General features: G+C 40.9%; 1 protein-coding gene across 5 annotated transcripts in view; it reads right to left on the reverse strand.

Moving 5' to 3' along the window:
- LOC146561123 (A-type potassium channel modulatory protein KCNIP2) overlaps window positions 1–14,526 on the reverse strand; it is a 137,939-nt gene that overhangs the window by 8,290 nt on the left and 115,123 nt on the right. Inside the window, exon 1 of one of the 5 annotated variants that reach the window (XM_085296918.1) lies at window positions 28–1,793. The exons of the other annotated variants lie outside the window; for them this stretch is intronic. Coding sequence (XP_085153044.1) covers window positions 28–151 — 124 coding nt within the window. The 5' untranslated portion in view covers window positions 152–1,793. Of the gene's footprint in view, window positions 1–27; window positions 1,794–14,526 lie in introns of those variants that run through there. 5 annotated transcript variants of the gene reach the window in all.

The following is a 14,526-nucleotide window of genomic DNA, read 5'->3' on the forward strand; positions in this document are numbered from 1 at the left end:
TTTTTTCTTTTGAATAATTTCTCTTACCTGTCATAGAAATGTCGATGAGCCCCAGAAAGTGCATCAGTTTGAGGGAACTGCAGACCACCAGGAGGATACCCACAGTCTGCAGCCCCTCCACCTCCCACTTGTCTTGGAAGAACAGATGCATCCTTCCCCCTTCCTCTCCCTCTTTTCCTATCACCAAAAATCTTTCTCTTGCCTAGGGGCAACCGTGCCCCCCTCCCTCAGTTTCCAGCCCAGAATGCAATGTCTTTTTCTTCAGCCTCTCAGTCTCCAGCTATATCCCGGCGTTCAGCCATCCTAACTCCGCACAGCTCCCCACCCGCTGTCTTCACTGAAGGTAGATTGTTATTCTCCTCGTTTCTTCTTCGAGAGTGGTAAGTGCGTGGCAGCAGGAATTTCGACTTGCTACTCCACCCCCACCTCCTCTGAGGCTGTCAAAGGTGGTTTAAGTTCCAGGTGAACTTCGGACAATGCACTGTGTATGTCCTGGCAGGTTGGTGGCAATTGTTTTCTGACTCTCTCTGGTTTTCTTGCTGCTGACTCAAACTCTCTGTTCTTTCTGCCTGTCCTCCCTCTCTTTCTTGCCTTACCTCCGTCACTCTCCTACTGCTGTGTCCCTCCCCATGTTTAATTGGGTCAGTGATGGAAGTGAAGGGAGGAAAGAGGGGGATGAGAAATTGAGGCGGGGGAAGGATAGAGTAGTACTACTTGTAGGTAAAGAGGGGAAACAGAGAGGGGGAGACATGCGAGAGACAGATGAGAAGAATGAATGGAGAGATGAGAGGGGAAGATAAAGGAGGGGCGAGAAGGAATGGTCAAAGACAAATAACGATAAGAATAGCAAATGCAAAAAAAAAAAACCCAAAACAAATAATCACTCCAAAAGAGGCAGCTATGGGAAATGGAAGGATAAATTTAGGCAGAGAAGAAGCAGGAAAAGACTTAACATAAGGGAGGGGAAAAACTGCGATGACAGAGTGGCAAAGCATCTGACCCAGCAACGCCTGTGGACAAACTCACAGATGTGACAATCTCCCCTGAGTATAAAGTCAACACACAAACACACAGCCTGGAGGTGAAATCTGGCTATCAAATATTGCATTTGAACTCCAGCGCAGCGTGGAACATTTCAGCTGGAATGAGATCTATTGCTGTCACATCTGGCACACTGACATCCAAGCACAGACAGACACACTGAAAAAAACCCAAAAGAACAACACCCTCCCCCTAGAAAATAATGGATTTAATGTACCAGAGTGGATAGGAAACTGATTTAGACACTTAACCTTTCAACAAGGTGCACAAGGCATGAGTGAGTACAACAGGTAATAAAGTTATGAGCCTTCTAAAGCACAGTGTATAATGGATACATGATCAAGGAAATTATATTTCTAAGTGGAATTGAGATATCCCAGCTGAACCGATATTGGATCCAGTCATGACCTTATTACTATAAGTGGATCTGTTATTGGCAAGATGCGGCCAATCCACACTAAAGTCATTTTCTTCGTTTGTCAGTGCAAAAATTGACTGTCTGTAGTGCTAAACCTGAAATTAAGTAACACCTACAACTGATTACTGTGAGTGGTGGTAACAAGAACGATGTACTGAGGCATAAGAATTGCAAAAAGTCCTCCAAATGAAATGACAAAATATGTAATTGATAATCTTGTTCCACAACAATGCATTTCTACATTTTCTAATAAACAGCTCCTGTCAGCAGGGCAACATTATTATTTGTTTTCTTATTTCAGTAACAAATAACTGACGGAAAAAAAATGTTTTCTAAACTGCTACATGGTTCAGATGTTAAGAGGAAAAGTGCAATATATATTTAAATACAATAACTACTAACAGATATAGAAGGCTCATGGTCATGGCTAGGGAGGAAGCAATATTAAGTTTTTATAGGAAACGGGATGAGAACAATGGTCTTGTGATACCATGAACCCAATCTCAATGTCCACACTCAAAGACTTGCAGACTTTGAAGTTCGTTACAGCTAAATCTGTGAGGTTTTAGGGCTATCCCACTGTCAAACAGTCAGGTGCACAAGGGCTCTTTGGCAAACATTTTGAGTCCTGTTTGCATACTGCATTTGTGCAGACTGTGCCTTTGCCAAGTTCATTGTGATTTCGCTTTAAACACACTGTTGCAGAAAGAAAGAAGAAAAGCAAAGTTTATGCATAAATCTTTTTTTATTTTTCTTCTTTCTTTTTTTTTACATTTTTGTTTGATGATGAAGTTTGAAAAAACTGATAAATTATTTAAAATAACTTCTTCTTTCCACTCTGCAAGGTAGGAGACAGGAAGATTTCAAATGACAGTTAAAGTACAGAGTTGGTAACTTGCGTTTCTTTGCCAAGGCAGGCAAGTGTTTTGGGAAAGTAATGTCGTCTACTCACTAATCCATTCAGTAGTGCTATACAAAAAGGCAACCGAGTTCATGTTCAGTGTCAGAAACTGGGCAATCACTGTCAACTGTTTCCATTATTCTAAAGCAGACATTTAATTTGTGATGTCAAGCAAGGAACAAGTGTTCATTAAAATAAATGTCTTCACAGGTGCTGTTCTATAAATAATCTACATAACGCATTGTATGCTCACTAGATACGTCATTAGGTGCATCTGTTCAACTACTTTAAAATGGAAATATCTGATCAGCCAGTGACATGATAGCAATTCAGCGCATTTAGGCACATAGATATGGTCAAGACGACCTGCTGAAGTTCAAATTGGCCATCGGAGTGAGGAAGATTTAACCGACTTTGAATGTGGCATTGTTATTTGTTCCAGATGGGCTGATCTGAGCTGTGTACTGGGATTTTACCACACAAACACCTCTAGGGTTTACAGCAGGGTGGTGATGAGTGAAACTCACCTCTCAGTCTTCACCTACACATTTAATCCCTCAGATATCTTAATATAAGATAAAGAAGGGTAATCTTGACACCACATCTCAGTTTTTCTACATCATAAATGTGTAAATTGAGAGAAAATCAGCAGGAAAAGCTGCAAAACTTCTAAAAAATAAAGTTAAAAAATGTATGCCCGCTTTCATATTTTCCAAAGCCGTCCAGTGGGAGTCGTTGCCAGGCCAATTCTTTCCCACAGGCCTTGTGTTTGAAACGCTGGCTTAGACAGAATTGTCTAAAAAAAAAAAAAAAAGAGTAGATATCTACAAATGCCATGTTGATACCAGAGGTTAGAGGAAAATGACCAGACTGCTTCAAGCTGACAGGAAGGTAAAGTAACTCAAATAACCATTTGTTACAACCAAGGAGAGCAGAAGAGTGAGAGAGAATGCAGAAGAGCATCTCTGAAGACTTAACACACTGAACCTTGAAGTAGATGGGCTACAGCAGCAGAAGACTACACCACGTACTACTATTGTCAGCTAAGAACAAAAAACTGAGACTCATCAAAATTGGACAACAGATGGCTGGAAAAACATCGTCATGTGGTGACTCTTGGTTTCTGCTGTAACATTCAGATGGTTGGATCAAAATTTGGTGTAAACAACAAGAAAGTATAAATCCAGCCTGCCTTGTATTAATGGTACAGGCTGCTGCTGCTGGTGTAATGATGTGAGGGATATCTTCTTGCCACACTTTGGGTGTCTTAGTTGCAACATAATTCCCTACCTGAGTATTGTCGCTGACAACCCTTTATAGCCACAGTGTACCCATCTCCTAATAGGTGCTGCAGCAGTCAAGAATTTCAAATCATCTCAAACTGGTTTCTTGAACAACAGTGAGTTCACTGGACTCACATGACCTCCACAGTCACCAGATCTCCATCCAACAGATCATCTTTGAGATGTGATGAACGGGAGATTCACAACATGGACGTGCAGTTGATAAATCTGCAGCAACTGTGTGATGCTGTCATGTCAATAAGGAACAGAATCTCTGAGGCATGTTTCCAGCACCTTACTGAATCTATGCCATGAAGAATTAGAGCAGTTATGACGACAAATGGGGATCCAGCTCAGTGCTAGTAATGTTTAGGTAATGAAGGGGCTAGTGAGTGTATTAACTTAAATAGAATACGCAACATAACTTTCTAAATACTGTGATATATTCAGGCCAAACTCTCAAATACAGTCAGAGTCAAATCAAGGATAAAAGTGCTACAGCTCAAGGCTGGTCATACCTATCTGTCATTATCTCTTACCTAAAGCATTATTATCCCTGTCATATACCAAGACGTTGCTTCTCTCCTCAATATTTGTTCAAACATGACGGCTCTGTGAGTCCAGGAATATTCTAAGGCACTGACTTTTGATCTTACTGTTGCTTCTAATAATGGTAACAAAGTTTAGCTTGCTTCACTGTTGCACTGTTTGCATCCCCGTACGCACTGATTTGGTGACTTGTAAGTCAAAATATGTCTAGACATCCAGGTAACTGTAAAATCAGAGTGGGCTAAATTTGGTTGAGAAGTGAGGTTTTTTGTAGACATCTGAAATGAATGCAGCACATCCTTTGTTTCAACGGCTTTTCACATTATATGTTTTCATGTAGTGCAGAAAAAAAAAAGATTATGCCTTTATAATAAAAGTTATGCAGAACTCAAACAGGAATTTGCATTTACTAAGCCAGGCAAAAGATAGAGGACTCAAATGCAGGAAACCAGCAGATAATTTTAAAACTGAGAGCTTTTGATATGAAGAAATGCTGATTTGATTATTGCTGCTGAAAAACTGGGAAAAAATCTAATTAAAGAGCAGAAGTAAAACCAACTGGGTTGAGTGATTGATGAGTGATTTCAAAAGAAAATAAAGCGTAAGCAAACAGAACCACCTAACAGCAACGGCAACAAACAAGTAAGACTTCTCTGTGAATCATTTTTAGTTTTAAACTTTTAAAGTACATTTAAATGACAAATTCACACTTTACATGACAATGCCAGGAGACACTGCAATTGTTTCTTGTCAATGACGGCCCTTAGCGACCAATTACCAACTGACGCTGCCATCTCTCGAGCCAGGCCATTACTGCGGCTTAAAACAGAATGGCTTTCACAACTTATCTAACAAGCTGCAACTACAATGGCTGGAAATGAAGCAAACTGTTAATTTTAATGAATTTTCACTTTCAGTTTGACACTGCCTCCACTCTAGCTGTAAATTTGGGAAGAGATTTCATCTCCCAAAACCATTTTCTTGGGTCCAACATAGACACCTGAATCACAGCTCTTTTTTCAGTTGATACTCATCCTCTGTAATTACAAAAATCTGGTTTTAAGAAAGGCTCAGAGCAAGAAAAAAAAATTAAAAATTAGACTACTTTTTCCATCTTCTTCGTATTACTCCTCCTTGGGTCCTTGTATTGCCTATTCATTAATCCTCCCACAACGCTCGGTGGCCCGATCATTTTTCAACTGAGAAGCTGTTTCATGTCACCGTAGAAGATGAATCAGTTACTTTGGTGAAGTGAAGGGGGTTAAATGGGCTGGACCCGGGGAAATGCTTGTACTGATTTTGAAAATCATTTTACTAAGCTTTCAGGAGGCTTTAAGGTTTGAATGTGTCTCAGATGGCCAATGACTGAAAGCAATGATTGACAGTTCACTTGCCTGCTGCTATTCCCTGACCCCTAAACGCATCATGTCAGTGATACTCCCACCACCACCGCCAATACTCATGTATCGATGCTCCAGGAGTTATGCTTTGAGAACGTCTGGATGCAAATTTGACTAGAATTTGATATCTGTCCATGTCACAGAGTAGCTAGAGGAGCCAATATTATCTTTGATGGGGTTATTTTATTTATATTAAATATATTCAGGATGAGGTGGAAAGTTGGATTTATACACTGAACAAAAATATAAACGCAACACTTTTGTTTTTGCTCCCATTCCCCATGGGATGGACGTAGAGACCTAAAATTCATTCCAGATACACAATATAACCATCCCTCCCAAACAGTGGTCACAAATCAGTCCAAATGTGTGGTAGTGGGCACATCTGCTATATTGAGATAATCCATCCCACCTCACAGGTGTGCCACATCAGGATGCTGATCTGACATCATGAGTAGTGCACAGGTGTACCTCAGACTGCCCACAACAAAAGGCCACCCTGGAATGTGCAGTTTTGTCTCACAGCAAAATGCCACAGATGCCACAAGCAATGAGGGAGCGTGCAATTGGCATGCTGACAGCAGGAATGTCAACCAGATCTGTCGCTCGTGCATTGAATGTTCATTTCTCAACCATAAGCCGTCTCCACAGGCGTTTCAGAGAATATGGCAGCACATCCAACTGGCCTCACAACCGCAGACCTCGTGTAACCACACCAGCCCAGGACCTCCACATCCAGCAGGTTCACCTCCAAGATCGTCTGAGACCAGCCACCCAGACAGCTGCTGGAACAATTGGTTTGCACAACCAAACAATTTCTGCACAAACTGTCATGCCCGTCGTCCTCATCGGGGTCTTGACCTGACTCCAGCTCGTCGCCGTAACAGACTTGTGTGGGCAAATGCTCACATTCGATGGCGTCTGGCACGTTGGGGAGGTGTGCGCTTCACGGATGAATCATGGTTCACATTGTTCAGGGCAGATGGCAGCTGAGAATGTCCCAGTTCTTGCATGGCCAGCATACTCACCGGACATGTCACCCATTGAGCATGTTCGGGATGTGCTTGACCGGCGTATACGACAGCGTGTACCAGTTCCCACGAATATCCAACAACCTCGCACAGCCATTGAAGTGGAGTGGACCAACATTCCACAGGCCACAACTGACAATCTGATAGACTCCATGCGACGATGTGTTGCACTGCATGAGGCAAATGGTGGTCACACCAGATACTGACCGGTTCTGGGTCCCCAGACCCCCAATAGTGCAAAAAACTGCACATTCCAGGGTGGCCTTTTGTTGTGGGCAGTCTGAGGTACACCTGTGCACTACTCATGATGTCAGATCAGCATCCTGATGTGGCACACCTGTGAGGTGGGATGGATTATCTCAATATAGCAGATGTGCCCACTACCACACATTTGGACTGATTTGTGACCACTGTTTGGGAGGGATGGTTATATTGTGTATCTGGAATGAATTTTAGGTCTCTACGTCCATCCCATGGAGAATGGGAGCAAAAACAATAGTGTTGTGTTTATATTTTTGTTCAGTGTATATACTTTCAACATACTAATCTCCAAATCAGTCACACTGTGAAGCTTCTCTGTATTTAAAAGTTTGGTAAACAACAAAATCCTGATTAAGCTCCTCATACAATAATTGTCACTTCATTTTTAATCAGCTGAGGTCTTTGCAGTGGGTGTCCAACAGAGTGTTTCTGTTTGCTTGGAATCTGACGGTCTGTGTGATATAATTAGCAGGGTAGTGGTTATCTGAGATAGTGCTCCTTTTTTTTATCCCCATCTTAACCATCCATCCCATCTGAAGGTGTTTAAAGGGCAGTTTGAGAAATCACAGATGAAAGGGTTTTGGGGTTTGTTTGTTTTTTTGCCTAAATTGTTTATGTGTCATACAAATGAGAAGGTGGCAGCTCTAATGGATCCCGAGGGATATAATGACAAACATTTACTTGGGAGAATTTTAATCTACAATAAATGGTGACACCCTCACACATGCGTCCACACGTAGACTATAATAAAATGTTGGGTTAATCAGTCTTACTTGATTAGCCTCTGTGAGGCATAGTTTGCCCGAGGCCAGACACACCAAGTAATTGAAATACCTCCATATTTAGACGTCTACCTGGGCAATTATTCCTCTCAAAACTGATTAAAATGTCTAAGAGAGTGCAAGGGGGGTGGGGGGTGTAATATGTGTGTGCGAAAGCGTGCAGCGAAGGAGACACAGAGGAGGTCATTGACAAATGGTGCTCAAAATTGGCTAGTGTGTTTCCAATTAGATAAGTGAAATAAGAGATCCATTTGCATAGATCATTAGCTTTTGAGGATATTTTTAATACGGCGATGGGGGACAAAAACAGTTTCTACTGAAGCCGAGTCCTTTCAGTATAAACTACAGAGACCAGCTAATGAACAGTTTTCTTTAGAAAGTGCACACAACCCGGTGACACTGACGGATCAAAAATGTTGTCTGTTTGGAGGAAATGAGATGTACTAATTTATGTTTTTGGGAGACATCGGCAGCATCCGAATGCTAAGTTTGGGAGTCTCTCTCTTTTACTCGTGTGACATTTAATGATAGGGACTAAAGTTAGGATCAACCAGAAAAGCTAGATCTGTTACAGTTTATATTTAACAAATACATGATGAAAGTGCCAAAAACTACTGGAAGGATATCATTAGTCTTAGTTGTTAAATGATCGTGTGTAGGTTAAAAAAAATGTAGCTGATCTGTTTACAGCTCATTAAATCAAATGTGTTTAAGGTCTTTAAGGCACAAAATTGACCATTTTAAATTTTGACAAACTTTAGATTGAAGCGATTAAGCAGCACACCTGTAGAGGGCAGTGCAAGGTAAGACATGCAACTAGCAAAACAGCAGTCAACAATGCTGTTCAACTCTTGGCATGCTCTTTCCTTGTTACTGTCCTTGATTTAATTCAGCTGCAGGGAGCAGTTTGAGAGAAATGAAAGATCACAAGCTATTAATGATTTCCAATGCCATCTCTCTCTCTCTCACAAGCGCGCATTCCCTGCAAGATCCGCAGTTGATATTATGGCATTGTCTAAGATCAAAGCAGCAGCAGACCAAACAGCATTAAAGTTGTACTTTGAACCTTCTGACACGCAGCTTTCATGCCTTTTTCTAATGCATCCTGTGTTTGTGAGTGGTGTAAAGCAGTCAATCTAAATTGGGTTTGCATCGCTGACAACAATCCTCTAAACCTATTTCTATCAAGTCATGAAACCTCTGCTCTGCCTTTTCCTGCCAGGAGCCAAATCAGGAAAACATCCTGTGGGTCGATACAACAGAAAAAAAAGGGGAAAAAAACTTTATCAGCTAAGAGGGTTGGAATCTCAGCACTCCGAAGGTTTGGTTTCAGCTGTGGAAAGATTTGTTTCTAAAACAACCACTAAAACAACTCTTAAGTTTAAATTAGTGCCACAGCAACTATATTACGGAGCAAACCAACTACTTTCTCAGCCAAACAACACATTACTATGCTGGAACACAAGACAGTGAAACATGTACTTTGAGGACAGCTCAGCCAGCGTGCAGCAACTTACAGGAAAGTTATCCCAAATGCTTACTGGTATCCTGCCATGAATAAAGATCAAATTGGCAGTTAAATCAATGGCAGAACGACAGCAGCCTGTAGCCTTATTCTGTTGTTGTAGGACAGGGTAAACAATAGTCACTGTCTGTCCAACACAAATGTTTTATACTCGTGAATCCTGCTGCCAGGTTTCTGTGGCCTTGTTAATACTGTAATGTAAGAATCATGAGAATCAGAGAAATTTTTAAAAAGATAAGAATAAATAGAGAGCTGCACCATCAGGCAGCGCTTTCAGTCTTTACTCCAATTTACATTCAGCCCATTGGGGTCAAAACCAAGCAAGACACAGTAATAAAACTACAGATGTGTGGCTGAGACCTGAATTATTCACGACCATTTGCCCTGATGGTTACCTCTTATATTCTAATACATGAAAGGAAAGTGCAGCTTTACCACAAGTAATGTCTGCGGCCTAATTAAGTAGTTTTAGGAGTAATTGTTCTTACCATAACCACAGCTTACTGTCTTCTATCCCAGCATAACCATTGCCATCTCAGAAAACTATGTCTTATATTTTAACAGCGCCTGTGTTCAACTGCTATATGGGTTCTTATACCAAAGAGCAGGGATGTCAAATTCCTTTTAAGGTGGGCCACATACAGCCTATCTTGATCTTGAGTGGGCCAGACTGTGGAAAATTCCATTTCCCATTCAGTTCCAGGTGCATTTGCAGTTTTTGTGAGTTCTTATTTTATTTATTTATTTTAGTGTGGACACATTGGAAGGAAAACTGAAATTTCTAGAGTAAATGGTTAAAAAAGGGAACTTTTCTATAATTAAATTGTTTAGCTCTCACTTCATTAGTTTGGTGTAGTATGAATGGCCATGGGGGAGGTCTTTATCCCTAGTGCAAGCTTTAAAATGTATGAAAATACAGTTAAAAGTAAAGATTTTATAGCCACCATAAGATTTTTCAAAGATGTCCACTGGGCTGGATTGGAGTCTTTGCTGGAACATTTCTGCCCCCCAGGCCTTATGTTTGACATCCTTGCCATAAAGCAAGATACAGTCTATTCAGCTGCTGCTTATCAGCTGGTTCAAGGTAGCTCTAAAGAGGATCATCATTTTGTATTTTGATTCAAAACAAAAACCAGGTTTAGTCTGTCTGACAGATCTGCTACAGCGGGGTGGGTGAATATTTCATCAAATATTGCTGGTTTCTTTTGTGCCTGATAAACTGCTGAAGCAACTCAGAAAAATCAAATTCATCTTGAAAACAGCACAGCCGAACATTAACGGGTTAAGCTGCTTGGCGTAAAATGGTCTTCAAATATGAAGCTAAGCCGCGCTAATGCAAATCTTTCAAATTACAAAAAAATGACAGATTTTTTTTCAAGGTTAGGTTTGTGTGTGTGTGTGTGTGTGTGTGTGTGTGTGTGTGTGTGTGTGTGTGTGTGTGTGTGTGTCTGTGTGTGTCTGTGTGTGTCTGTGTGTGTGTGTGTGTGTCTGTGTATTCATTAGTTTGTTCTCAATGTTATCATCTTTCTCCAGACGTGTGTCAGAGGAAGAGCAACGGAACGTCTACAACTTCTGTTCTTTTATTCACAGAGCACCTGCCATACAAATACAGTCTCTCATTTACACACACACACACACACACACACACACACACACACACACACACACACACACACACACACACACACACACACACACACAACTGCCATAATGAAATCAGGGGATGGGGAGCCAGAGAACGAAGACAGACATTGACAAAAGCAGAGAGGAGGAAGAGAAAATGAAGAAAAAAAGAGAGATGGAGTGAGGGAAGGATGCAGAGGAACAGAGAGAGTTGCGTATTAAATATCCCCTGTCTGATCCTCCCGTGTCCCAGGCTCTCATCGTCTTCCTGGCTAGCCATCAGAGGGGCAGAGACAGAAAGAGGCTCAGGCAAGGTCAACAAGGACAGTCTCCTTGATCCTCATTGCACTTTTATTGCAGTTTATAAAGTTTGCCACAATCGGAATGATCCTTGTCCAAACCATTGATAAAGTGTCTTAACTGCTATCGTTTTTTCAATTTCTCCAAAAGAGCCCAATGAAAAGTCTTTCAACAATTCACTGCTGCAAAATGTATGACTTTCGGATAACATTTTTAAATGTGCTTTTGGTATGATATAATATAGGGATGGTTTTAGCGTTCACAGACCCTTATACTGGGTGTGAAGCAACACAACTTACTCTTAATGGACTGAATGGACTGCAAACACACACACAAACCCCCATCTGCCCTCATTGTAATTGCCCTTGTGTTGATAGGTAAGCTAATAGACAATGCGCCTGTGTGTGTGTGTGTGTGTGTGTGTGTGTGTGTGTGTGTGTGTGTGTGCGCGCGCGCATGTGCATGCATATGTGCTTGTGCTTAGACATAGATAGGTCTTCTGCTGACCGCTAAGCTTTTTACCTGCTCTTATCCATCTCCTTCATGTTGTCATCATACTTCCTTTCCATCAAATAGACACACACCAACCACACACTGGCCAAATATCCTCTTAAGCATGAAAAAGATGATTTGCTGAGCCTCACTGTAGACAGGAAGAGGATGTTGTTCTATAATGGACCTAAGATATAGTGCTTACCAGAGAAAAATATGCACATACAAATATCTGGCCATTCAGAGTTAGAAACCTATAGATTGTTATATAGATTATCCATTATTATATAGTTTATAATACATTTAGTGAATGTATATGTTTTATTGTTACCTCATTTTAATGAGGTCACAACTGCTTTAAAGTCAGGTTATAAAATGTTAATGCACAGACGTAACAGTTATTTGGGTAGCAGTTTGCAATAGTGATAGCAGGATATATTACTGTACTCTTACTAAATTTGTTTCCACATTATTTTCTATGTAACCCAGTCACACAGATTTAGGTGTAATATTACTCAGTTATAAGTATTGCTGACACAAGATATTATTTGGTTATTGTTTCATATTACTTTGGTGTTTAATTGGTAATAACTTTCTACATTATTTCCCTATAATAACATTCCACCTGATTGCTCAATTATTAACAATAATAACAATAAAAGTGCAAACATACTGCCACTATTACTTCTATTACTGCTACCACTAAAGATACTATTTTATTATTCTTATTAATAATAATAATAATAATAATAATAATAATAATAATAATATGTCTACAATCCTGAATAGGATAAGCAAAAGAAAATGGATAGATGGAAATACTACTACTACTACTACTACTACTACTAAGAAGAAGAAGAAGAAGAAGAAGAATATAAGCTGTTGGATACTGCCCTCTATAAAGAAGCAGCCATGGTTGTGAGGAAATTTATATTCCCTTACAAATTATTTCTTTACATGTAAAACACTGAATTTTTTTATTCAGGCTATGCTTTGTAACAGTTATGGTCAGTTGCACAGAGCAGGTGAATACCTGGATGATGACGAGTTTTAAAAGATTTTAAGCGACGCAGCTAACGGAGCAACTGCAAAATTTAAAGTCTATTCTAAGTCTTCTGTCCAAATTGAAGCTCTGCTGTGATATTTCCCCTTGGATCGACCACAGGACTCTGAACCAAACAGTCCTCATATTCTTACTCAATTGTGCACACCTCACCTCAAAAATCATCACATATTCACTGAACCATAGCGAAACTAAAAAGTAGAAATGGCAATCTCCAGGTTGGTTTGACATACAGTGGGGCAAAAAAGTATTTAGTCAGCCACCGATTGTGCAAGTTCCCCCACCTAAAATGATGACAGAGGTCAGTAATTTGCACCAGAGGTACACTTCAACTGTGAGAGACAGAATGTGAAAAAAAAAAATCCATGAATCCACATGGTAGGATTTGTAAAGAATTTATTCGTAAATCAGGGTGGAAAATAAGTATTTGGTCAATAACAAAAATACAACTCAATACTTTGTAACATAACCTTTGTTGGCAATAACAGAGGTCAAACGTTTACTATAGGTCTTTACCAGGTTTGCACACACAGTAGCTGGTATTTTGGCCCATTCCTCCATGCAGATCTTCTCGAGAGCAGTGATGTTTTGGGGCTGTCGCCGAGCAACACGGACTTTCAACTCCCGCCACAGATTTCCTATGGAGTTGAGGTCTGGAGACTGGCTAGGCCACTCCAGGACTTTCAAATGCTTCTTACGGAGCCACTCCTTTGTTGCCCGGGCGGTGTGTTTTGGATCATTGTCATGTTGGAAGACCCAGCCTCGTTTCATCTTCAAAGTTCTCACTGATGGAAGGAGGTTTTGGCTCAAAATCTCACGATACATATCCCCATTCATTCTGTCCTTAACACGGATCAGTCGTCCTGTCCCCTTGGCAGAAAAACAGCCTCATAGCATGATGTTTCCACCCCCATGCTTCACAGTAGGTATGGTGTTCTTGGGATGCAACTCACTACTCTTCTTCCTCCAAACACGACGAGTTGAGTTTATACCAAAAAGTTCTACTTTGGTTTCATCTGACCACATGACATTCTCCCAATCCTCTGCTGTATCATCCATGTGCTCTCTGGCAAACTTCAGACGGGCCTGGACATGCACTGGCTTCAGCAGCGGAATACGTCTGGCACTGCGGGATTTGATTCCCTGCCGTTGTAGTGTGTTACTGATGGTGACCTTTGTTACCATGGTCCCAGCTCTCTGCAGGTCATTCACCAGGTCCCCCCGTGTGGTTCTGGGATCTTTGCTCACCGTTCTCATGATCATTTTGACCCCACGGGATGAGATCTTGCGTGGAGCCCCAGATCGAGGGAGATTATCAGTGGTCTTGTATGTCTTCCATTTTCTGATGATTGCTCCCACATTTGATTTTTTCACACCAAGCTGCTTGCCTATTGTAGATTCACTCTTCCCAGTCTGGTGCAGGTCTACAATACTTTTCCTGGTGTCCTTCGAAAGCTCTTTGGTCTTGGCCATGGCGGAGTTTGGAGTCTGACTATTTGAGGCTGTGGACAGGTGTCTTTTATACAGATGATGAGTTCAAACAGGTGCCATTCATACAGGTAACGAGTGGGGGACAGAAAAGCTTCTTACAGAAGACGTTACAGGTCTGTGAGAGCCAGAGATTTTCCTTGTTTGAGGTGACCAAATACTTATTTTCCACCCTAATTTACGAATAAATTCTTTACAAATCCTACCATGTGGATTCATGGATTTTTTTTTTCACATTCTGTCTCTCACAGTTGAAGTGTACCTCTGGTGCAAATTACTGACCTCTGTCATCATTTTAAGTGGGGGAACTTGCACAATCGGTGGCTGACTAAATACTTTTTTGCCCCACTGTATGGGCCACATCCTAAT

The sequence above is a fragment of the Mchenga conophoros genome, linkage group LG13 (assembly GCF_057382185.1).
Source record: "Mchenga conophoros isolate Kocher_MC1m ecotype Shallow Benthic linkage group LG13, M_conophoros_male_GT1.1, whole genome shotgun sequence".
Lineage (NCBI taxonomy): Eukaryota > Metazoa > Chordata > Actinopteri > Cichliformes > Cichlidae > Mchenga > Mchenga conophoros.